This window comes from Zootoca vivipara, chromosome 2 (assembly GCF_965207765.1).
Source record: "Zootoca vivipara chromosome 2, rZooViv2.hap1.1, whole genome shotgun sequence".
NCBI classification, from domain to species: Eukaryota; Metazoa; Chordata; class Lepidosauria; order Squamata; family Lacertidae; genus Zootoca; species Zootoca vivipara.
Window position 1 is genome coordinate 25,033,886 of NC_142584.1, and position 25,994 is coordinate 25,059,879.

General features: G+C 47.7%; 1 protein-coding gene across 1 annotated transcript in view; it reads left to right on the forward strand.

The window, feature by feature from the left end:
* The window catches only part of TTYH2 (tweety family member 2), an 84,725-nt gene that overhangs the window by 38,637 nt on the left and 20,094 nt on the right, over positions 1 to 25,994 (forward strand). The window contains exons 3-7 of the mRNA XM_035104098.3: positions 11,475 to 11,586; positions 14,217 to 14,437; positions 22,088 to 22,183; positions 22,656 to 22,728; positions 24,645 to 24,714. Coding sequence (XP_034959989.3) covers positions 11,475 to 11,586; positions 14,217 to 14,437; positions 22,088 to 22,183; positions 22,656 to 22,728; positions 24,645 to 24,714 — 572 coding nt within the window. The remainder of the gene's footprint in view (positions 1 to 11,474; positions 11,587 to 14,216; positions 14,438 to 22,087; positions 22,184 to 22,655; positions 22,729 to 24,644; positions 24,715 to 25,994) is intronic.

Here is a 25,994-nt window from a genome sequence, read left to right on the forward strand (position 1 = left end):
GTTGGTGTCAGCCGCCCTGAGCCCGGTTTTTGACTGGGGAGGGCGGGGTATAAATAAAAATTTATTATTATTATTATTATTATTGAAGGCCCTTCCCTGTCTCGCTCAAGAGGAGCAAGCACGCTGTGCACATTTGCAGATGCTCCTGGGTCCCAAGGCCTGACTTTAATCGCTGTTTCCTGGAGAGGGCTTCTTTGCTCCAGTATTCATTCCTCTTGTGGCTAATCCCAAGAGGAGGAGGGAGATTGGGGTGTGGAGGAGTCCTTTAGCTTTTAATCCCACCCCTAAGCAGATGGCACAGCTGCCTGTCTGGGGTCACGTGAGGCTTGAGGTTAATTGTGTATGGAGTCTGACTCAATTAAAGGAGGGAGAGCAGGATTTGCGGTCCCTGGAAAGGGAAAGCCCTAGGTTCTTGTCTATTGCTTTCTCTCCATTGCCCGTACCTCTCCAGGATGAAGAATACTTTTCATCTGGCTTCCTGTATGTCTAGGGTGTTATTTCTTCTCTCAGTTGGTTGAGCAAGTCCAGAGGTTGATACTGCATGTGGCAAGGAATCGTAACATCATCTTTTCATAGAAGAACGGAGGCCACTGGTGAACTATCTATCAAATTATAGTTCTTGTATGAAATCGCGTGCAGATTTTGATATAGGAGGCAACGGAAGAATGTAGAGAATGGATTTGGAAAATAAGTGTAGATGTGTTTTAAAGCAGCTATCAAGGGGGAAAAAACACATCAGGGAAGGAGGGATGGGAAGTCAAGAAGAGGGCAAAAAAAAACCCTAATAAATATGATTGGAGTTACGTAATAATTTAGAAAATAATAAAAATTTAGAAATTTAATAAAAACCATTATAGAAAGAAATCGTCACTTCACCCTAAGTTAAAGCAACTGATAATAAGCCCAGCCCACTTCTCACCCCACCCGACCCCAATGATGTAGGCAAGTGGTGTTAGCACAGGTTATAGCTACATCACAGAATTGCAAAGGTATATATAGTCCAGGGGCAGGAACCTGCAACCCTGCAATGTCATAGGTGGTGTCAGACTACAGCTCCCATCTTCCCTGACATTTGGCCATGCTAACTTGGGGCTGATGGGAGTTGGAGTCTCTCAGTGTGTAGAGTGCCACAGGTTCTCCATCCTGCATCAAGTCTGCCCACTGCAGAACCTTCCAAACACTCCTAAAATAAAAATAAAAATCTAATGGTTGAACATGTATACGATATAAGGCATCATCCTAGGAGTTAAGCGGCTGGCAGTGCCTCTGCTGCAAGTCGTTGGAGGCCATTGCGCTTCACTAGTGTTGCATGTTGCATGCAATCATTGGCAGGAGCATGAATTGATAGAGCTCATCGGATGCAACAGGAAACAGAGCCTTTAGTGCAGGGGTTCTCAAAGGGTATGGCAGGAGAGGATGGCCAGTGTGACAGGAGGATCCAAGGACAATCAAAGAAATATTTAAACATTTCAGTGTAGTGTTGTATAGAACAGTATCAGAATAAAGCAATCAATAATTTGCAGGATATGGGTAGATATCTTTTCAAAATCCAGCTCTGCCATGAGTTGTTTCTTTGTAAAAAGGTAAAGGGACCCCTGACCATTAGGTCCAGTCGTGACGCTCATCTCACGTTATTGGCCGAGGGAGCCGGCGTACAGCTTCCAGGTCATGTGGCCAGCATGAAAAAGCCGCTTCTGGAGAACCAGAGCAGCGCATGGAAACGCTGTTTACCTTCCCGCTGGAGCAGTACCTATTTATCTACTTGGACTTCGATGTGCTTTCGAACTGCTAGGTTGGCAAGAGCTGGGACCAAGCAACAGGAGGTCACCCCGTCACGGGGATCCGAACCGCCGACCTTCTGATCGGCAAGCCCTAGGCTCTGTGGTTTAGCCCACAGTGCCACCAGCATCCTGCGTTTCTTTGTATTTCTTACCAGTTAAAAAATTGGTGCAACCTGAGCAGTTTTTTATTCTGAAAAGTGTGGCCCAAAGGGGGAAAAAACACTACTTTGGTGTCGCCAGCCTGGTATCACTGCTTTGGTGCCACCAGCCCAACACTCTGCCAATACTCTGTGGAATACTCTGCCAAAAAAGATCAAGCAGTTGCTTTCTGTTTCAACTTTTAAATGCCTGCCACACACACCCACACCCACACACCTAATTCTGTCAGGCTTATGCAGGCAATAAATAATGCATCTTTCCATTAATAGTTTGCTGGTTTCTGTTTTTAACGTTTTATGTGTGTGATGTTTTTTTTAATTGGATGGTTTCATATATAATTGTTGTAAACGCTCTGGAATTTTTAGGAATGTAAAATTCATAAATATGTAAATATGTATGTAATTATTATTTTTTATAAATACGTAAAATGGAAAGACAAGGGGTGCTTTGACTTGTAAGGCAGTGATCAGGCCATATCAGCATCTCATAGAATCATAGAGTTGGAAGAGACCACAAGGGCCATCCAGTCCAACCCCCTGCCGAGCAGGAAACACCATCAAAGCGTTCTTGACATATGCCTGTCAAGCCTCTGCTTAAAGACCTCCAAAGAAGGAGACTCCACCACACTCCTTGGCAGCAAATTGCACTGTCGAACAGTTCTTACTGTAAGGAAGTTCTTCCTAATGTTTAGGTGGAATCTTCTTTCTTGTAGTTTGAATCCATTGCTCCGTGTCCGCTTCTCTGGAGCAGCAGAAAACAACCTTTCTCCCTCCTCTATATGACATCCTTTCATATATTTGAACATGGCTATCATATCACCCCTTAACCTTCTCTTCTCCAGGCTAAACATACCCAGCTCCCTAAGCCGTTCCTCATAAGGCATCGTTTCCAGGCCTTTGACCATTTTGGTTGCCCTCTTCTGGACACGTTCCAGCTTGTCAGTATCCTTTTGTGGCGTGTGTACACACACACACACACACACACACAGAGAGAGCACAGTTGCCAGTTAATTTAGCTTGGGGGGGGGCAGGATTGTATCTTGGTAAAATAATTGGTGCAAATGAAACTCATCAGTTTCCCCTGAGAAGGGGGAAATGTTTAGTTGCTGAGACGCCTCTCATCTTGCCTTTGATACCAGCAAAAGCGCTTCCCCATATGTGGGGTAGGGAGATGGCAGCAATGGCGCCCAGCTGGCACAGGCCCAGCTCCAAAGAGAGCCTGCTAGCAACGCTATTCCTTTCTCTTTTGCTGCCAGATGAACATGAATGTCACATTGCTTCCCTTGCCTTCAAAGGCAGGTTAAAATGTGTGGCATTCGATAAGGCTGTGCTTATGGAGCTCCTGGCCAGCCAGCCGTATGTTTGCTGAGCAGCCTGTGGGTTGGCATTCCTGGGCCTTCCTTGAACTCGCACTTGGCATGTACTGCCGGAGGCGATTTAACCTGCCTAAAGGATACATCGGGAGCTGATGGCTAGGAGGAACTGAACACATTCCAGCTGGAAACAAGATACTGTCCCCCTCCTATCCGACTCACCCCCTCAAAAAAATAAAACACCTGCCATTAAACTGCTTGGACAGGTTTTCTCGTAAGCTGATCAGGCAATGAAAGGCAATGAACTGGTAACATACCGAGGGTCCCCATTTTCTGTGCTCCCCCAATTTAGGGCTGGTGTGACCACTTAATAGCAGCTACAATTTGTTGTGTCTGTGTTCTGGCTGCTCCCTTCCCACAGTTACACAAGTTACCCGACTGCACCGCCTACAAAAAATGTACTCTCCTGCTCACAATTGCCAAGCCACCCCTTTGTGGGAACGGAAGGCAGAATTTCCCTACGAGAGAGCCTGGCAATGTGTTACGTGTGAGCCGAGTGCCACGGACGAAAGGGGAAAACGTTTCTGCCGCAAGTAGAGCAGCTTTTGAGCGCGTGTTCTCATTTCGCTTCCTGTTCGTCTCTTTCCTTCAGTGTGGCTTGTGTGGGGAAGCTGCAGCTGTGAGGCGAGGAGAGCCGTCGGTTTTGGGCACCGATGGGCTCTGCCTCTTTCGCCTTTCGTGGCATTGCCATTGTGCAAATCGCTCGGGTTGGATGGGGTGGATTCATATGCAGGCTGGGAGGTGATTGGGATGGCAATCGTGGGTGAACTGGAGAAAACAAAGCCTCTTCCCCCGTCTTTTTACACTCTTAGCCCTGGCCTCTGCCTGAGACATGTGGTTTCATCCCAAGTGGCAGATCTGTGCTCAGTTCACCTTGCCTCTTATGCAAGGCAGAGCGATCAGATGAACTCAGTTGCCTGAGGCTTTCATGGTTGAGTTGCTTCTGGCTTTAAGGATGACGTTTGGAGTGGAGATTGCCCATCTTCAGGCCCCAATCTTCCCTTCTACTTTCTCAGAGATTAGAAATAGTAGAACAAGGCACATGGTTTCGACATCTGGCCACCCATAGCTGCAAACACAGAGGAAATAACACAGTTGGTGGCGCTGTGGTTAAACCACTGAGCCTAGGGCTTGCTGATCAGAAGGTCGGCGGATCAAATCCCTGTGATGGGGTGAGCTCCCGTTGCTTGGTCCCAGCTCCTGCCCACCTAGGAGTTCGAAAGCACGTCAAAATGCAAGTAGATCAGCGGGAAGGTAAATGGTGTTTCCATGTGCTGCTCTGGTTTGCCAGAAGCGGCTTTGTCATGCTGGCCACATGACCTGGAAGCTATACGCCGCCTCCCTCGGCCAATAATGCAAGATGAGCGCGCAACCCCAGAGTCGGTCACGACTGGACCTAATGGTCAGGGGTCCCTTTACCTTTTTATTATCAGCTTGGTATGCCCCCCCCCAATTTGTACATCTGCTGAGGGATGCAGGTAGCGCTGTGGTCTAAACCAGTGAGCCTCTTGGGCTTGCCGATCAAAAGGTCAGCGGTTCAAATCCCGGCAATGGAGTGAGCTCCCGTTGCTCGGTCCCAGCTCCTGCCAACCTAGCAGTTTGAAAGCACTCCAATGCGAGTCAATAAATAGGTACCACTGCGGCGGGAAGGTAAGCGGCGTTTCCGTACACTCTGGTTTCCATCACGGCGTCCCGTTGTGCCAGAAGCGGTTTAGTCATGCTGGCCACATGACCCATAAAAGCTGTCTGTGGACAAATGCCAGTTCCCTCGGCCTGAAAGCAATAAGAGCTCTGCACCCCATAGTCGCCTTTGACTGGACTTAACGTTCCAGCGGTCCTTTTATCTTTTACCTACATCATCTGGGAGGTTTTCATGGCACTTTTTTGGCTTCAGCCATAAACTGTGCCAACCCTTCTCAATCAGCTCATTCAATTCTACGTTCCAGGGACTTCCAGAGGGCTTTAGTGCTTAATAGTTTGAGGGTGATCTTTTATTCGCTCAATGGAAGTATCTGTATCTGGGAGTAAACATGATGATTAAACCGGCGTGCTGTTCCCATGACTTGCCTTCTTCCCTAACCCAAACACATGATTCCCCACCACCACCACCCCACCCCTGGGGCTTTAGGCTTGTTGAAATTCTGGCTATATTGTCTCCTAGCCATAAGCTTTGGATGAGTGAGATGAGGGGTAGGCAGAGTAATAAATATCCTAAGTGCTTTCCAGATCCCCAGGGCACTTTGATTGCGAGTGCAACAATAGAGAGCAGCTCTGCACTGACTGCCGGGCATCTGGGTTCTTCGAATCTTAAATGCGTAGCAAAAACATCGATCAGAGCGAAGCTCCCTGCCTGTTACACTACACCTAGCAGACTTCTATTTTCTGCTTGCTATATGCTATAAAATGGATGATTTAGGGAAATCTGCGGGAATGAAGAATCCCTGAGTTTCAGGTTCGTTCTTGCTCTTCAAACCTATTACTTTAGATCAGTCAAGCTTGCCTTTCCAGGCTGGAGCGCCTTCCTATAAGCAGACTCCTTTCTGCTTACAATCATTTCACAATGCATTCTCCCCTATCCCCCCCACCCAAAATAATCTCCTTTAGTACTAAAGGCATTGGTGAAGCTATTAAACAAACAAACAAAACCCACCCACCTGCGGAAGAACAGGGGAAGTATGTAGACAAATATTCCTCTTCTGCCAGCGAAACTTGCAGGTTTCCGCAAATAGCCATCCAGCACCAGCACTCAGGGCTGGTTCTCACTGTACACATCTCACTGTATATAAAAAGGTAAAGGGACCCCTGACCATTAGGTCCAGTCGCGGACGATTCTGGAGTTGCAGCGCTCATCTCGCTTTACTGGCCAAGGGAGCCGGCGTACAGCTTCCGGGTCATGTGGCCAGCATGACTAAGCCGCTTCTGGCGAACCAGAGCAGCGCACGGAAACGCCGTTTACCTTCCCGCCGGAGCGGTCCCTATTTATCTACTTCCGCTGGTCTGCTTTCGAACTGCTAGGTTGGCAGGAGCAGGGCAACGGGAGCTCACCCCGTCACAGGGATTCGAACCGCCGACCTTCTGATCGGCAAGCCCTAGGCTCTGTGGTTTTAGACCACAGTGCCACCTGTATATAAATCTAATTAATTAATTAATAAAAATGCTGGAATAGGTACCATAGGTCTTTTGCTCTGATCCCAAAGGGCTGCCATTATAATCAGAAGGGCTTCCCACCCGCTTCTCTTTAAGGGAAAAGTAACTACAGTATTTTATTACATTACAATTTGCAAGCGTGCACACTTCATATCTGATGGGAGTGTGGCAGCATCTCACTTCTCCCCCCCCCCCCGCACTTGGTACCGGCGTGCAAATACCAGCAACCGTGCAAGAAGTAGCCTTTAGATGCAGAAATGGCAAAGGAAAACTGAATGGGAAGGCCAGCCTAATTAGGGTGGGTGGGATTTTTTTTTGCAAAACGCGCCATTATTAAAAAGAACAGAACCTCTGAAGGCTTCTGTGAAGCATTTGCAAACGGAGTCCTAAAAGTGACAGCAGAGAGACCTGCTTATACTGCCCAGTAGTTTGAATTTTTGAGATCTATCGCAAGCATTCCCAGCAATGTAAACGCACACAACTCAAACCCAGGTATTCAGGTGTATTCAGGCTGGCTTTCACTTGTGTGTGTGTGTGTGTGTGTGCGTGTGTGTGTGTGTGTTTGTGTGCAACCTTGAGGTTTAGGCAATTTGAAGTGTAGCTAAAGCTGGATTGTAACTCACAGTAATGTGACATGTGTGAATAAGAGTTAAATTAAAATAGGAGCTGTTAACGCCTCCCCAGATGGGAGAACCTATTTTTCCCCCCCTTGGTTAAAAACAGATAACAACCATGCCAACCCTAACTGCTGGAAACAGTTCCCCTGGGTAAGAAGCTCTGCTTAGATGCCATTACTTCTGAGATGCATCAACGACATGAATTTGAGCTACAGGGAGTTTCCATGCCAGTGGAGCACATTCTTATCCACTAAAGCACGAGTTTTCACGGTGCAGTTGCGCTGCAGCCTCCATACGGGGGCCATAATTTCGGAGATAACCTTCAATGTTCAGTGAACAACGGCAGCGGAGAGAAGCGTAGCCATAGCCGAGCATCACTTTTGTTGTTATTTACAGCCAGAGATATGCTGTAGCCAAACAGCAGGGGCCCATTTGAAATAGGGAGCTCATTCAAAGGCTAATAGGGGAGAACTGGCCAGGATGAATCATTTTTATTGTCAATGCAGCAAGGAGAGGTGTGAGTCGGAGCCCACCAGCCTTCCTTATTGGCTTCTGCTGAGCGGTTAGGAATGGATGCGTTTCACGGACCTACATTTCCAGCGCCCATCTCGGGAATTCTAAAAACCTGATTGTAAAACTAGAGTGTCTTAGCTGTTCTCAATGAATGTGAGTTGTGGTATTCTGCATGTGTTGGTGTTAAATTTATATACAGTGGTACCTCTACTTACGAATTTAATGCGTTCCAAATGCACATTTGTAAGTCGAAAAAAATTGTCAAATCCCATAGGAATGCATTGGGAGGAAAAAAATTGTAAGTAGAAGCAACCCTATCTAAAAATTCGTAAGTAGAAAAAATCCTATCTAAACCGCATCCAAGATGGCGGATGGAGCTCCATTCGTAAGTAGAAACATTCGTAAGTAGAGGTACCACTGTACTACCCTTCTGCATGTGTTTGGTGTGTTGTTGTTGTTTATTAAATTCATATACTGCCTTTCATCAAGAAATCCCAGGGTGGTCCACAGAATAAAATACAAGTACCGGTAAATAACTAACCGAAAGAACAAAACAATAATGCCCCCGGGGCCCTTCTCATAGAGATCATGTGATTTATCTGGAAGAAGGGGTTTGCCAGAAGCATCTTTTATTTTCACACCCATCTCCCTTCCATAAATAAAAGAGCCATCCATTTACTGTCCCGATCTCTTACTCCGGGTCCTTGGCGTTTACCCTGGCATAGAGCAGTTGTTTCTGGCAGGAGTTTTCCAGAGACCCTAGAATTCTTTCTTGAAGGTTAAACCAAGGAGCAGCTGTAATCCAGAGGACATTTCTTTCAACAGAGTCTGATAATCTGTTTAGGGGCGGGGGGGGCGAGGTTGGAGGGGTTCCCCCGCTGCCCCCACCGCCTTTTGGCCTAAATCTCTTGGGTGTTTGGGAGAGAACTTGCTTACAGCTCAGTGTGTCACAGGCTTGTAGCATCCTTTTTAAGCCCCAGAATTGGAGAGAGCGAATCTGGTTGGCAATGCTCTGTTGTCAATTGGCAGGGGACCACTAAGGTCTTAAAAGGCCAAGAGAGGAGACACTTTCAATTGGCACCTTCCGTCATTCTCCTCTCCCTCCAGAACTGGAGCATCCCTCCCCCCCCCAATCATGGTCATCCTCTGGCCTCTCTCTGACCCCAGTCCTGCTTACCTAATGTAAATTGTAAGCTCTCTCCGAAAAGAAGCTATTTTAGCTGTAAACTGGCACAGTTCTTACATTATTACAACTATGAAACAATCATTTCCTACTTGGCCGCTACCGGCGGCTTAAAAACATCCCTCTGTTTGGGTTAAACACTGTGGGTTGTAACAAGACACCTGAAATATGCGAGCAAGTTCTCTCTGGCTTGCTTCCATTTCCAGTATTGACTGTCTTGCAGCAATTGCTCTTTTGCACCGATACATAAAGCACACTTCATAGTGGGGCTCATCCAAACAGCCTGCGATCCTGCCAGCAGAACGTTCGGTTGTTTCTGGGGCAAGCTGAGCGAAAAGGGCTTGGCTTAGCTCAGCACTTTATTTTAATAAAAAAAATGAACCTCAAGACCACCCAACCACCTCCCCAAATGGTATGCAGGAACCTGTTATAAGAAGAAAAAACTGCTCCTTTTCCCTTATGGGGCATCCAAGAGCCCATATAGAATCCTTAAGTTGTTGTTTAGTCGTTTAGTCGTGTCCGACTCTTCGTGACCCTATGGACCAGAGCAGGCCAGGCACTCCTGTCTTCCACTGCCTCCCGCAGTTTGGTCCCCTGTTGGAAGGAGAAAATAACAGGCCAACCAGAGGATATTGAGAAGCAAAGCAGCTAGTAAGCATGATGTTTATTAAACTGTTGCAACAGGGTCCCCCACTTGCCCCACGCAGAGAGGGAGGAGAGGAACCCAGAACAATGGTGTGCAAGCTCTTACATAGACTTTTGAAATTGCCTACCCTGTCGCTCAAGACCACCCCCCAAAAAATCATACATACATCACAGAAAGAGGCGGTCTTCAGCAGAAATACGTCACAGGGGGCGGTCTACAGCAGAAAACCTGATAATGTTCAATCATTGCTGTACCTGGGCAGGCTGGCCAATCTTTTGTGATGGTAAATACTTAGTTCCTGAATCCAGGTCCCAGGCTCACCTTTAAGACAGGATTTCTGAGCAAAGAGACAATGGGGAGAATATTTGAGGTTACTGGAAGAGTCAAAATGGCTTCAGGATTGTTCTCCTATACTATTTCAGACACATGGTTTATATACTTATGGTATGTATGTGTTTGCCTTGTACATTTATGAACGTTTATTTTATATATGTAAGACCTTAGCATTCCTATAACAAACCTACTCCGGCTGTTTCCTAGTTCTTGCAAATCACACCCATTATACAGTTGCAGTGCTGAGTTTGGAGGGGTTTCTGCATTTCCACTTTTGGCAGATTGACTATCCTGGTGAATATCCTGGTGAATATCTTATGAAGCCCCTTTAAGTCTTTGGGGGGGGGGGGGACTTTCACTGTCTCCCTTCCACTGCTGTCAGTCTAGGTAGGGCATTTTCCTTGACTCCTAGATGTGAAGGCTTTCCAGGGGTGCAAAGCAAATAATTGCAAGGGGGATCAAAGAGAGCATTTATCTTGCCTGCCTCCTGGACTGCTTTAAAAGAGGATTAGACAACTTCCTGGAGGAGAGGGCTATCGAGGACTGCTACTCTGCATCCACAGTTGGCGACAGTAATGGTTCTGAATATGCATTGCTGGAAACCACAGCAGGGGAGAGTTCTCTTTTGCTCAAATCCTGATTGTGGATTTCCGACAGGCTGGCCACTGTGAGAACAGGATGCCGGACTAGATGGGCCATTGGCCTGATCCAGCAGACTCTTATATTCTTGTGTCTCTCCCCAGATACCAGCATAGTTTGATTTCTCTGTCACTACACACACAGAGAGAGAGAGACATCACCTTGCTGACAAAGGTCCGTATAGTTAAAGCTATGGTTTTCCCAGTAGTGATGTATGGAAGTGAGAGCTGGACCATAAAGAAGGCTGATCGCCGAAGAATTGATGCTTTTGAATTATGGTGCTGGAGGAGACTCTTCAGAGTCCCATGGACTGCAAGAAGATCAAACCTATCCATTCTGAAGGAAATCAGCCCTGAGTGCTCACTGGAAGGACAGATCCTGAAGCTGAGGCTCCAATTCTTTGGCCACCTCATGAGAAGAGAAGACTCCCTGGAAAAGACCCTGATGCTGGGAAAGATTGAGGGCATGAAGAGAAGGGGACGACAGAGGGCGAGATGGTTGGACAGTGTTCTTGAAGCTACCAACATGAGTCTGACCAACTTTCCTTTGAGTCTGGCAGAAATGCACCCCAAACTCCAACATACAACTTTTATGAAGTTGATTAAGAATAAAAGGACCGGAGGACAAAGCTAAAAGCAGAATGGTGCTTCTAAAAGAAAGAAAATGTTTCAGTTCAAGTCTGTCCTATCACAGCTGCTTACAAATGTGCACCTGGTCTCCTCATGTGTAACGCAGCAATGTTGATAGTCCAGCTGAGGGCCTTAGAGGGACAAAGGACTGTTTGGCAAGGGCCATATTTTAAGTTCCATGATTGGCATGTGGCTCTGTCAGGGAAAGTGTTTTTGACACCTTTTGGAAATAGGAAGATGATCTATCCTCCCATCTCCCTGCCACACAAAACTAATTATGTACTTTGTATATTCAAGGGGAGGTGTAACTTCTCTGTTTGTGGGGAATTGAGAATGATATCCTAAAGTGACGGGTTGGCCTAAATGAGGCCTTTGTTTCAGCCCTTACCTTAAATAACACTGATTTTTATTCTCTCCTCTTCTAACCCATATTTATGTGTTTCTTTCATTCCCAGTGCTGCTGTTGGCATTGGTTTCTATGGCAACAGTGAAACCAATGATGGGGTTTATCAACTGATCTACGCCCTTAATAATGCTAATCGCACTCTCTCGGAGATTGATTCGCTGGTAAGAAATCTGATGGGTTGAGCCGATATTATTATTCTCCCCCCCACCCCACCCCTTTCATCTAATGCAAGCACTCTGGTCCTGATGAATACTCTGGAATGCCTGAGATTGAGAGCAGCTGTCTGAGAACAACAATGTCTCTTCCTAGGGGGAGCACAGAGGCTGGTGCAAACAAGCCAAACATTGTGTTAAAGCCTCCTTCATCTATCTCCGTTAATCCGGAGGAGAGCATGTGCTCTCTGCTGTCAGAATTCACAGCCTGACCCTACTTTCTGCGTTTCCCAGAGGCGAAAATGGAGACAATTTCATTTCAGAAATTGGGACAGAGATAGGAAGGGATGGGAAGCACAAAGCGGTTGTACTCCCCCTCTGTCTGTGTTGGGTACAACTCTCTGTAGTTGCAGATCATAGCTTTTTCCTGATAACCTTTGGAAACCCAGTGTCTAGAAAAGGCAGAGCTTGAGATCAAGGAAGATTGTTGGACCCCAGAATCACACAAGACTGGAGAGTCCAGTGCTGAAAGCACAGGGTTGGTGGGTGGGGGCTATAGTTAAAGATGCTGGTGGTAGTAAATTATAGAGTATTAAAGCCTGGCGCCTCCTTCGCAAAGCCCAGGAAGCTTCTGCCCAGCTTAGGGAGGCAGGTGTGATGCTCACAAGCATGGCGTCCCCCTCCCCTCCCAGTCGCCCTCGCAAGCTGGCCCCTCTGGCCCTAACTGTTCCCCTACGAAAAATGTTGCCGCACGCCTCTGATTCTGGTGCTGTTGAGAACACAGCTCTAGAGCAATTCAGATGGCACCGTGCCCAGGAAGAACCAGGAGCGTATTCCCTCCTGGGTCTCTTGCGTCCATGCTTTTCATGACTTCTTCAGGAATTCCTGGCAGAAAGTCACAGCTCACAAAAGGCAGTAGCAGTGCTTAAGACCTGAGATGGAAACTCCCACAACAGCAAAACAACAACAACAAACAACCACCAAAAGGTGACCAGTTTGGAAGTGCAACCTCTCTCTCCATCTAGGGGACTAATGGTATTCCTAGCATCTTGGTTTAATTTGTGTTTTTCCTGGGTTTACTTAAATAATTATTATTATTATTATTATTATTATTATTATTATTATTTATTTATTTATTTATTTATACCCCGCCCACCTGGCTGGGTTTCCCCAGCCAATCTGGGCGGCTTCCAACAAAAGATTAAAATACAATAGACCGTCAAACATTAAACGCTTCCCTAAACAGGGCTGCCTTCAGATGTCTTCTAAAAGTCTGGAAGTTGTTTTCCTCTTTGACATCTGGTGGGAGGGCGTTCCACAGGGCAGGTGCCACTACCGAGAAGGCCCTCTGCCTGGTTCCCTGTAACTTGGCTTCTCGCAGTGAGGGAACCGCCAGAAGGCCCTTGGCGCTGGACCTCAGGCTGAACGATAGGGATGGAGACGCTCCTGGACCGAGGCCGTTTAGGGCTCTAAAGGTCAGTACCAACATTTTGAATTGTGCCCAGAAATGTACTGGGAGCCAATATAGGTCATTGAAGACCAGTGTTACGTGGTCTCGGCAGCTGCTCCCAGTCACCAGTCTAGCTGCCGCATTCTGGATTAATTGTAGTTTCCGGGTCACCTTCAAAGGTAGCCCCACACAGAGCACATTGCAGTATTCCAAGCAAGAGATAACTAGAGCATGCACCAATCTGACAAGACAGTCCGCAGGCAGATCAGGTCTCATTCTGCGTACCAGATGCAGCTGGTAAACAGCTGCCCTGGACACAGAATTGACCTGCACCTCCATGGACAGCTGTGAGTCCAAAAATGACTCCCAAGCTGTGCACCTTCAGTGCCAGAAATCACGTCTGCACATGCTCAGATTCCGGAAATCACGTCTGCGCAGACGCAGACACCGAAAATTGCAACCGCGCGCGCACACACACACACACACACACACACGATCCGGCCCACAGAGGGATCTCTGCTGGAGTAAACCGGCCCAGGCGAGGTAAACCTTGCCGACCCCTGGACTAGATCATCTCGTGGTTGCTGCCAACTCTACAAATCTATGATTAGGGTAGGGGTTTTTTGGCCTGTTCTTCTAGTGCATGCATACGTAATGTCACCAACCTGCTTTTGGGATTTGGGCTATAGAAATTGAGGTGTTGGTGATTATTCTGGTTTCAACGGATCTTTTCCTTGAGGCGTCAAGGGAAGGAGGGCACCAGGGAAGAGGCGGAAGCTGGACGTGGCACCTCCTGGCATCAGCTCGCTGCCCTTGCCCGCCTCTGCCATGCCGCGCTGAAGCAGCACCACGCCCCAAGCATCTGTCTGCCATGGCTACCGTGGCTCAAAGCGGTCCAGCCTCCACCTCTTCCCTGCCAGAGGAGCTGCTCTCCAGCCGCTTCCAGCCCCGTTGGCAGCGCCGTCCTCCCTAAAAACCTCTGGGATATGGTGTGTGTGTGTGTGCTGGAGGGAGCTTTGTACCATGGCGCCGGATATGCTTAAGACTGCCCTGACATGATGGAAGCCGAAGGAAACTCTCTTGACTTTGAGCTGTCCTTGGCCATCCCTTCTACCCATAGAAAATAAGACTGATTCAGAAAGAAACCAGCTTGCTGGTTCTGAATGGTCTGTCTGCTGTCTTTTGCCAGGTCTCAAACACCTCTATGCAGATGAAGGTGGCTCTGGAGCAACACCTGGCGCGGCTGAACGAGATTTTTGCCACCCGAGGCGACTACGTCCAGACGCTCAAGTTCATGCAGCAGATGGCAGGCAATATTGTGCTGCAGCTCTCAGGGCTCCCTGTCTGGAACGACGTCACTGTAGACCTGTCTCAAGTCGCTGGTGAAGTTGGCTACGTGGAATATTACAGGTAAATTGAGAGGGGATATTGCAGGGGGTAGGGTGCACGGCCCGTTGGGAGACTTCACTGAGTTTGCCCTGCAATCTTGCATTTCCACTCACAGAGTGTTTGTTGTGGGGGAGGACGGAAAAGGAGATTGTTAGCCGCTTTGAGACTCCTTAGGGTAGTGATAAAGCGGGATATCAAATCCAAACTCCTCTTCTTCTTTGCACCATGAGAAGGTGGTTTACTCAAAGCGCTATAACGTTTTCATCACATCAGTGCATCGTAGCAGCCGTCTTAATAATCCACACTGGTAATGCTGAATACAGAATTGGAAGACTGCAATTTTAATTCAGCAGCAGAAGTAAGTCTCACAATAGCGAAGAGCTGCGACACTAGCTTTCCTGCTGCAGCGTCATGGCTGAGGTCGGCATGGTTTGGGCACATGGGCGGAGTCAATCCGGCAACTCCTACTGGTGCAATCTCCTTGCCATCTCACCTCTCCCACTAAGTGTCAGCAGCGCCCCCACTGTTGGGAAGCTAGCATTACATCTCCACTCCCACCAGGTGAGCCACTTCTGTACAGCCATAAAAGGGGGAGGAAGATTTGTGAGTTGCTGTCCCCATCCTTCAATGGTCCTTTTGGGCTGAATAAATGGAAGCAGGATTGTGTCCAGATGGGATGCTAGTCGAGGGGTAAGGATGATGGCTCAGCTCGAGGACATCTTTCCTGTTGTGCGAACCCTCGGGGCATTTGTTAAGGCAACGAGGGCACAAGGAGAATATTTGTGGCGTCGAGCAACTGTGGGTCCTGCGAGCACACTGTCTTAACCTTGTTCTCAAACTCTGCCGCCCCCCCCTCCTCTCACTGCCTCCAGGGTTTTGCCAAAGCAAATATGTTTTGAGTTATGTATCCTTCTCAGCGCTTAGCAGCACCCTTTAAACGGAAGGTGTTTCTTCTTAAGAAGCAAACCTAGCGGCCCGTCACGCTGCAGGCAATTGTGACATTTCTGCTTGGGAGGAAATGTTAGCATTGCATAAAGGCAGATGGCACCTCTTTGCATGGGCTCTGGGTAAAGGAGCTTGTGGCACTTGGGGAAAATAAACTCCACTTTTTTGGGGGGGGGATTCTACTGTACAGTACTCAGATGTAAGGGTAAGATGTGTCAGTACGATTCCAAGGTAGAAACTGAGTATGCCTCTACAGTTGAGGGAGAAGGCAGGCTGCCCACCATCCTGCAAAACTTGGGCATCAGGAAGATTTCTGGGTTCAGGAATGCTCATGCGGCTGTTGCACGAGTTTTAATCTCTCTGTGCACTTGGTGTTTGGGTAGAGCTTGGAATGCCTGGGTAGCTCAGTTGGTTGGAGCGTGGTGCTGATAATGGTAAGGCTGCAGGTTCAATCCCTGTATAGTTACAGGTAGGTAGCCGTGTTGGTCAGTCAAAACAAAATAATAATAATAATAATAATAATAATAATTCTTCCTTCCAGTAGCACCTTAGAGGCCAACTATATACCTATATATATATATCTATGACAAACTTAGTTGGTCTCTAAGGTGCTAATGGAAGGAATTATTATTATTATTATTATTATTATTATTATTATTATTATTTTGTTTTAAGCCCTGTATAGGACAGCTGTAATGGTGTTTTGTTGCCTTCTCACAAGTAATGTGCTCCAAACTCTGTAATTGGTTTTTTACAGAGTTTTTTTATATACATATGTACAAGACAGAGCGATAAAGAACATGACCGTCTAGTCCGAGTCAGAATCCAGAAGTGGCGCCCGTCTAGATTGGCGCCAACAAAGGAACCTGGGACCCCTCAGTTTCCGCCTTTGCTCCCCCCTGTGTCCCCCCCTGTGTCGCCTTTGTCCCCCCCTGTGTTCCTGGGGTGAAGGGGCGACGACGTTGCCTCCCGCCCCCTGAACTACTAAACTGTTGGGCAGGTTCTCTGGTTTCTGACACTTCTCCCTCTACAGCGCTCAGGTCCGACACTTCCGACCTTCCCCACTGGTCCTGTGATCTGTCAGCATCCTCTGAGCTCTCCTCCGCTGTGAGAGCCTCAACACCACCTCCCGGGCGATGCTCTGAAGCAGCAGCATCTCGGAGCCCTTCCACCAACCCGCTGGGCTCCCTGCCGGCCCCTGGTGGTCCCCTGACAACAACTACATATTCTTGCATTGCTGGGGGTTGGACTAGATGATCCTCAGGGTCCCTTCCAACTCTACGATTCTACGAATTGTTAGCGAGGGGGAGAGTCTATTGTGGTGCAGCAGCAGGTTGTGGCCGTCAAATCCAAGGTTAGGGCTTGAATGACGAGCAGTTGCTCAGCTTTGTTTATCTGAAAGGCCTTCAGAAGGTCTGGAATGATGCTTGCTTAGTAAAAGACCGACGTAGCTAAAAGGGCTTGCTAATCAAAAGAGGCATGGCTTAATGTGAAGGGGAAATGCGAGCGTGCTTTTTAAGCTTCCTGTAAACTACATTTGTGTAAAAGGTTTACTAGATGGCTGGGCTGTTGGTAGATACGTCTAGACGGCTTTCTCTTCCTGGGATCTGTTTATGCACTCCTGATGGTAGCCCAGGTGTGTAGGGAAGCTTTAGTCTGCCCCGAGGTGCGCGACTACAGTGCTGCGCAGGTATCGGCAGAGAGCTGGCATGAGCTTGTGCCGTCCACATGAACGGTTTTCCATTCTCACGGGTCAGTTGTCCGCATGCCATTCGCCGAGGAGTTCATCCGAGCGCACAGCAACCTTAAACATTGAACAAAATACTGTGGGAACCTTGTTGCCGATTCTGTCGTTTGGCAATTGCAAACCTTCCTATTTTGTATGTTTAAAAGAAGAAGAAGAAATGTGCAGAGTGTTCATGAAAGCTCTCTTGCCTTAATAAACGCTGAAAGCAACCTTCCTAAGGAGAATGTCTATTCAAGAGCTCAGAAGTGGCAAGGCTCTCTTGACCGTGTGTGCCATTTCCACCTGCATAAAGGCTGATAAATGCAAGTACCATACATCTCACATGTGGTGGCAGAGGGAAGCGGTCACTTGGCAGATGACTTTCAAACACAGGAAGCTGCCTTTTACCAGATCAGAGTGTTTGTCCATCTAGCACAGGGGTAGGCAACCTAAGGCCCAGGGGCCAGATGCGGCCCAATCGCCTTCTCAATCCGGCCCGCAGGCGGTCCGGGAATCAGCGTGTTTTTACATGAGTAGAATGTGTCCTTTTACAGTATTTAAAATGCATCTCCGGGTTATTTGTGGAGCATAGGAATTCGTTCATTTTCGGCCCACGGCTGGAAAATGTTGCTGACCCCTGGTCTAGCACACTCTTGTCTGCTGGCGACAGCTCTCTTATGGCAGGGGTAGGAAACTTCAGGACTCCTGCCCAGGTCACACCCCCTTGCATTATCTCCTTCACATCTTCCTTGGGTGTTTTTGCCTGGCTAGAAAGTGTCCTTGAAGCGTGATAATGCTTTTTGCTTGTCTGGATGGAAGATAGCGGGCTCCTCCAAATAACTTGTTTATTCAGCGTTCACTCTTGATTCATTTGTGGAGAGAGCTATATGACAATGAACATTCATTCTGGTTTGCTTGCAGAGTGCTTGCGCTTCTCTTCCAATCATTTATTTCCCCCACTTTTCTCACTGTATCGCCCCATCACTTTGTAAACCACAAACTCTGTTGCCTTTTTTTAACATATAAAGTGGATTTGATGTGCTAGGGTGACAGTAATGGTAAAGGTAAAGGTACCCCCGACCATTAGGTCCAGTTGCGGACGACTCTGGGGTTGTGGCGCTCATCTCGCTTTATTGGCTGAGGGAGCTGGCGTACAGCTTCCTGGTCATGTGGCCAGCATGACTAAGCCGCTTCTGGCGAACCAGAGCAGTGCACGGAAATGCCATTTACCTTCCCGCCAGAGTGGTACCTATTTATCTACTTGCACTTTTGGCGTGCTTTCGAACTGCTAGGTTGGCAGGAGCTGGGACCAAGCAATGGGAGCTCACCGCTGACCTTCTGATCGGCAAGCCCTAGGCTCTGTAGTTTAGACCACAGCGCCACCCGCGTCCCTTCGGGTGACAGTGCTCCAGTCCAATTTAGCTGTGCAAACCTTACGTCCCAGTATGCGCTTGAATGCCTCACACAAATTGGTGACAATCTCTTAAGCACCCAGGAGGGTGAATGAATGTTTGTGGAAATTAGCCCACTGCACAGAGGTAACATTTGCATTAATTGCCCTCCTCACCTTTGCCTCCAGCCCCTCCCACCACTGGCATGTGGCTGCCCAGAAGGATAGCTCGGTTGGCTAGAGCATGGTGCTGATAATGCCAAGGTTGCAGGTTCAATCCCATTACAGGACAGCTGCATAATCAGGGTCTCTTCCAACTCTACAGTTCCTTGACATGCAGTCCTCGAGCTGGAAGAGGTTCCCCACCAGCAGCCCACTGCACACTTTAGGATCTCAGATCATTCCCTATCACCACCTGCTCTGATCCTTTTAATGGGCAACACCAGGGTTCGGACCTGACTCCCATTTGCATGTAAAGCGCGTGTTTTCCCACTTAGTCCAGGCCTCCCCCCTGCTAACTTCCCAGCCTGTGTCGTCATAAGGATCTGATAATCAAACCGACTGTGCGGCGGAATTTCTAAACACCCGCTTTACTGTGTGGCCAGCTTTTAATGTACATTGAATTCAGCACAGAAGTTCTATGTTTTCGGTGGCTTAACCCCTCTGGTTTATAATTTGTGCCTTCTTATTGTAAGCTAGGGACCCAGGTGGCGCTGTGGTTAAACCACTGAGCCTAGGGCTTGCTGATCAGAAGGTTGGCGGTTCGAATCCCTGTGACGGGGTGAGCTCCCGTTGCTTGGTCCCAGCTCCTGCCAACCTAGCAGTTCGAAAGCACGTCAAAATGCAAGTAGATAAATAGGAACCGCTACAGCGGGAAGGTAAACGGCGTTTCCGTGTGCTGCTCTGGTTCGCCAGAAGTGGCTTTGTCATGCTGGCCACATGACCTGGAAGCTATACGCCGGCTCCCTCGGCCAATAATGCGAGATGAGCGCGCAACCCCAGAGTCGGTCACGACTGGACCTAATGGTCAGGGGTCCCTTTACCTTTACCTATTGTAAGCTACCTTCAGGAGACAGCAAGTGTTAAACAACACGGCAGCAGCAAAGGCCCCATATGAGGCTGGAGCTCCCCCGCTGACGGTTCCCGCTTTCCAAATTTAGCACCCGCCTTGGGAGCTGTGACAGTGGACCCCCAAGCTACTAGCTTGTGCCCAGGTCCTGGCCACAGCAGAGGAATTTTAATTGGGTCTCTTCTGACTCCCGGCAGTGATTAAAACAGAGGAAGAATCCACCGATCCTGCTCCTCCTTCTCTCCTCTGTAGTGTTAATGAAGCAAAAAGCCACTGGCTGTGAATAAAGCCAGAGCAGATTGGCATACGCAGGGTAGGGGAGATCAAAAGCACATATTTTGCCAGCGAGAAGAGAACTTATTTATTTGTCCTGGAAGGGCACACATACACGTACGACACTGTACAAGCTGCAGTGTGTTGCGGTGGTATCCCTCCCTTCAGAGCATCTTGCATTAGGGAGCCAGAAATATCACTAAATCTAGCTAGTGGCTATAGCCAAACCTGTGTGTTTATTCTGCATGTATATATTTTTTAAAACCCGCACCCTTGCAGGACATCTTTGGGAGAAGAAAGGCTAAGGAACAAACCCAGAGTGGAGTCCCTAAGACAGTTCGAAGGTGCCTTGTACATCTCCTTCCGGCAACTCCTGCAGCCAAGCTGGTGCCAGATGTATTGCTCTGATTTCCTTTGGACCACATCAGTGAGGCTGAGAAGGGGGTCATGTCTGGGCAGCCCAGGCCCTCCATATACACTTGCCCAGGCTTCCACCCTGGAGAGGTCCCCACCCAGTTTGACTTCATCCCTGGAGGCACACTCTCTCTCGAGACAGACAGTTGCCAACAACTTTTTTTAAAAAAAAGAGAACTCCCTGCCAGAGTGAATTCTGCATATCCCTACCATAGTGAATTCTGCAATCCGTATAAATTATTCGAACGAAGCAAATCTGCATCCTTCCGCTTTCCTTTTCGGAGAAGGGCAAAGAACCGTTCAATGTGCTGAAACCCTCCTGCCCCTTGACTGCTCAGCACACCCTGCCCCACTCAACAGCTTCTGAGATTTCTCCATGCGTTTCCCCCCCCCACACACACACAAGCACATCTTCACAACCGTGTGGGCTGGAAATTGCAACGATTCTCAGAACCGCCAAGAGCGGGGGCGGGGAGGAACTGAAGCTGGAATATCACGGACAGCAACTCAGAAATGCCTTTGTCAGAAGACTATAGAGGTTTTCCAGGCCCTGCTTCTGGTTGTCCTAGAAGCATTTGCTTGGTCTCCAGGGGTGTTGCTAGATCCAGGGCACGGGGCCGTGATGCAAATTAGCATTAAAAAGCTGCATATGCTAATTTTTATATGTAGTTGCAGATTTCATTTATCTCTTGAAAAGAAAACCGCCTTGTAAGCAAAGGGTTAAAAAGAAACTTTAAAAAGGGAGAAAGGGCAGGAGATCCACTGTCTGAAACCACCCACCGTGTCCTTGTCGATCCCTGTAAGGAAATATGCTGCACTGAGCCCTGAGGCTGATAGAGTGAAGCTGCTGTCAAAATCTCTCAGTCCTAGGCTTCTTCTGCAGGGAAGCTGTCTTGGCCCATCTTCTGGCTTGGACACTGAAAGTCCCTGGCCTCAACAAGGAAATACACTTTGCAAGAATGCGGACAGGACGGTTGTCACCTTTATTTTCAGTCATTTGCAGGGCCGAGTTCACGCTTCAATTTCAGACGTAGCCATGACAGTGTTCCCTTCTGTGTTTTGAAGCCTACCCACACAGAGAGAGTGTGCACCGCCCAAAGTCAAAGCCCCGCTTCTCTGTGCGGAAGGACATGGTACCGGTACTTTGTAACGATGCCAATAAAAATCAAAGGAGCTGTTGCACAACTGCATTATTTTAAGTCTCTCACCCCCCTACTGCCACAATAATGAGGAATAGGGCCATATAGTGTCCATAAATATATTTGTCAGGGGGCAGGAAAATTTAGGAAAGCCTATGCCATGAAACTTCACATTCGCTGTGTTGGCATCCCACAAAAATATAACTGTTCCCCAATAAATCAGTGACGCAGCTGCCTGTGATTTCTCCTGCAAAATGTTGAGTAATACGTACATGAAAGGAGGAAAGGGGTTGGGAGAGAGGCGTTGGGCTGTTGCTCACGTCCATTCCATGCCACAGCCAGTCTTACCGGATGTCGAAAGAGTTTGGACGGGGGTGGCTTGGCGCAAGCTGGCTGGGCCTGATGGAAGTTGTATTCCAAAATATGTGGGAGGGTTACCAGCTTGGAGAAGGCTGGTTCTGAGGTACTGCAGTCCCTCACGTTTAATATCTGTGGTCTTGCTTGCATTTCACCTTTTTCCAGCCTTTCTGCAGGATTGCCCGAATCATAACCGAATAGCTCAGCTGGTTAGAGCATGGTGCTGATAACGCCAAGGTTGCAGGTTCGATCCCCGTATGGGGCAGCTGTCTATTCCTGGGGGCTTGGACTCAATGATCCTCAGGGTCCCTTCCAACTTTGCAATTCTGTGATTCTATAAGCCTCCCTCTCTCCGCAGATGGCTCTCCTACCTCTTGCTGTTCATCCTGGACTTGGTGATCTGCCTTATTGCCTGCCTGGGCCTGGCGAAGCACTCCAAATGTCTGCTTATTGTGTGAGTACAGGACTCCTGCACTTGGGTTAGTTGACCGGAACAGGCATTTTGTCACTCTCACTCTTCCTTAATGCAATCTATAGTTTTATTGTTTGTTAGGGTTTGGATTTTGTTTCAGGTCGGTTTTATTTCATTATGTATTGTATTGTTTCATGTTGGGGCCCTGCCGGAGAGTTGGGCTATAAATCACCGGAATGAATATATAAATCATCACATGGCACGTTAAGTCTGCATAGTTGTCCCTAGGCTCATTTTGGGCGCCGCTTCCACAGTCCTTCCCCGCTCTGCCTCCATTCTGCATCTGTAAAATAGTTGCAGTCACAGGTACGTTGTAAGGCTGAGGGCAGCAAGAACTAGAAGCCGCTCATCGCACTAAGCGCTGTATACATAAGTGGGGGGGGGCGGTCCTGTCTCAACACCTTCTCAGGGAGCCCTGCTTCTGTCCACCGACTGTTTTGCCTTTTGTCCGCAGGATTCTATGCTGTGGGCTTTTCACACTCATTCTCAGCTGGTCTTCCTTTGCAGCAGATGTTTCGGGAGCAGTGGTAAGCACAAAACCTGGGACGTAGCTTCCCGCTTCTTCTCTCCTCCCTTAGTGTTGAGGTTGCTTTAAGAGCTAGAACAGTATCTGTGTGTCTTGCGATGGCTTGTGTTTTGCTTTTCTTAGCAAAGTTGTAGCAGCGTAGCAAAAACTCCTTGCCTTGCACGCTTCCTTCACGAAAGTAAAGCCTTGTTTCTAAACGTCCTTCTGAAGTTTAGATAACAGTTCAAACGCAGCTTGTAGCAGCGGAAACTTTCCAGCTTTCAGTGCTCGTGAAATAAATCACTTTCACTGCCTTGTTCATTAAAACAAATAAGATTTATTCAAATTTAAGACAGCTTCACCCAGGAGTATTTAACTCCATGATGCTGCAGCTCCGACGAACAGCATAACAACAGAAACAGACGATGTCATATATACAGATACACAATAGCAACAGGTACTACTTCCTGTTTCCTGTCTATACGACACGTCACAAGCCCCTTGTGATACAGGACGACTGTTGAGCTATTTAGCCCAGCTCACAGCTTTTGTGCTCCCTTCCTGGCTAACGTGGTGGCTCTGGCTGGTGAAAACTGCGTAACCCAAGCTTCTCAGTATGCGGGCTGCTGAAGCCCTGCTGATTTTTGGATGCATATAAGCCAGGGCAAACATTTCGGCCCTCTCGCTATGCCTACCACAGTCCTTTTTGTAGTTTCGTTTCGTTTCCGGAGCAACGACACCTCTTAACAGCAACAACATCCTTTTATTTGTATCCCGCTTTTCCATCCTTAAAAATGATGCTCGAGGCGGCTGACAGCATAAAAGGATTCACATCATTAAAAACATAAGAGTAGCCATAAACATGAGGAAGTTAATGAGGGTGAAAGAGGAAAGCGCAAAATATGGTCTGAAGCTCAACATCAAAAAAACTAAGAGCATGGCCACTGGTCCCATCACCTCCTGGCAAATAGAAGGGGAAGAAATGGAGGCAGTGAGAAATTTTACTTTCTTGGGCTCCGTGATCACTGCAGATGGTGACAGCAGTCACGAAATTTAAAGACGCCTGCTTATTGGGAGAAAAGCAATGACAAACCTAGACAGCATCTTAAAAAGCAGAGACATCACCTTGCCTACAAAGGTACATATAGTTAAAGCTATGGTTTTCCCAGTAGTGATGTATGGAAGTGAGAGCTGGACCATAAAGAAGGCTGATCGCCGAAGAATTGATGCTTTTGAATTATGGTGCTGGAGGAGACTCTTGAGAGTCCCATGGACTGCAAGAAGATCAAACCTATCCATTCTGAAGGAAATCAGCCCTGAGTGCTCACTGGAAGGACAGATCCTGAAGCTGAGGCTCCAATACTTTGGCCACCTCATGAGAAGAGAAGACTCCCTGGAAAAGACCCTGATGTTGGGAAAGATGGAGGGCACTAGGAGAAGGGGACGACAGAGGACGAGATGGTTGGACAGTGTTCTCGAAGCTACGAACATGAGTTTGACCAAACTGCGGGAGGCAGTGGAAGACAGGAGCGCCTGGCGTGCTCTGGTCCATGGGGTCACGAAGAGTCGGGCACGACTAAACAACAACAAGCCATAAAAAATAAAGAAAACACATCGAAAAGTACGCTAACCACCAAATAGAAATTTCCATATAAAACGTAAGGTTTAAATATAAAGATACAAAGAATTCATACCCACAACAGCAACAAATACCCCAACCCAAGAGTCTGTTCAGCAGCCTACGCTAACTGACAGCAGCCCTGCAGGGTTTCAGGCAGGGAGTCTCAGCCTTACCTGCAGATTCCAGGGACTGGACCATGTAGATGTTCTTCCACTGAGCTACAACCCTTCCTCCCCACCCAACCAGGTGCATGACCTCCTCAAGTCATACTTCTAGCCATCACAGTGCCTCCCTTTTTAAAACTCTGTCTCTCATAGGGTACCAGTGACTTCTGCATGGCTCCAGATAAGTTCATCATGAACATGACGCAAAGCGACCTCAGTGCAGGTAAGATCATAGTTTCCTATGTCGTTTGGGTGGCGTGGGCGATCCTTGATTTGGACAGAAGTCGGATAAAGCGCAACTAACATTGCAGTTTGTATCGCCTGACCCTCTTCCTGCTCTCAGTTGGGCATCGCAGTCCACAGGGTATCCTTAGGGTGTACAGTTGCAGACTCGGATCGAGGGAGGCCATACCTGTCCGAACAAAGGGCACCCAAGGTCACACTTGTGCTTGCTTTAGAACAGACTTCTGGCTTTTAAAATACTCAGCTTAGTTCAGAAAGGAAGCTTCAATCCCTGGACCTCTAGGGACATAGTAGCTTTATTTTTCGTAGCTGATAAAACATGCCAGGGCTGTCAAAACCTCCCCAGTTGCCTCTCGCCCACTGGTAAATGCAGAAGCTGTCCCTTTGCAACCAGCGGTGGACATGAAACGAGAAGCAGGGTTGTGGCCTGTCAACACTTCTTCTAAGACTCTCAATGCATCCGTCTCTCTCCTTGGTGGTTGGGATATTCTGCAACAAGTTCCTTTCACGTAATAGCCAAATAATAAATCTGTGTAGATTGGGCAGTTTTGAAAAAACCTGAGCTTTTGATTGCAGTGATTGGAAGTTTTGTTGGGATTTTGCTTAAATGTTTGGCATAAATTTGGAGTGAAGAAGAAGAGGTGGAATGATGATCTGTTACATAGTGGTACAAAAACGTTGTATAGACCATCTATTGCTCTTGGACACTGTGTCAAAAGCTCTCTTGTGTTGTACGTATTTGCTGAAGACTTGTTGTTTTTCTGAAATTGTGGGCACAGCTTCACTCCAATCCCCCCTACACCTTTTTAGGACAAAACTACACCGGGGGGGGGGGGCATTTACATGGGAAAATCAGTGCAGGAAGCATTTACGCTCTGCAAATGACACAATCACGCTAATGGGTTGACAGGCATTCAGGGAACTACATTTGTTAGCATAATGTTCAGTATAACTGTTTTTTAACTGTTACACTTTTAAATTTGCTTGTTTTATTACATATTTTAATTAAGGGCCTTTTAATGCCCCAGTGGATTTGTTACTTTGTATTTTAATTGCCCGTTGATTTTATAGTTGTCAACTACTTAGAAGCCATTTTGGCATATTAAGCAGCATACAGACTAATAAACAATAATAAATAATAGTCTCCCGTAATTAAAGCTGGAATTCTTACAGAATCATGCCTCCATAGCAGATTCTGTGCTGTGGGGCACCAGGAATATGCACATCCTATTCCTGGCCTTGTTTTCCTTTGTATCCTGG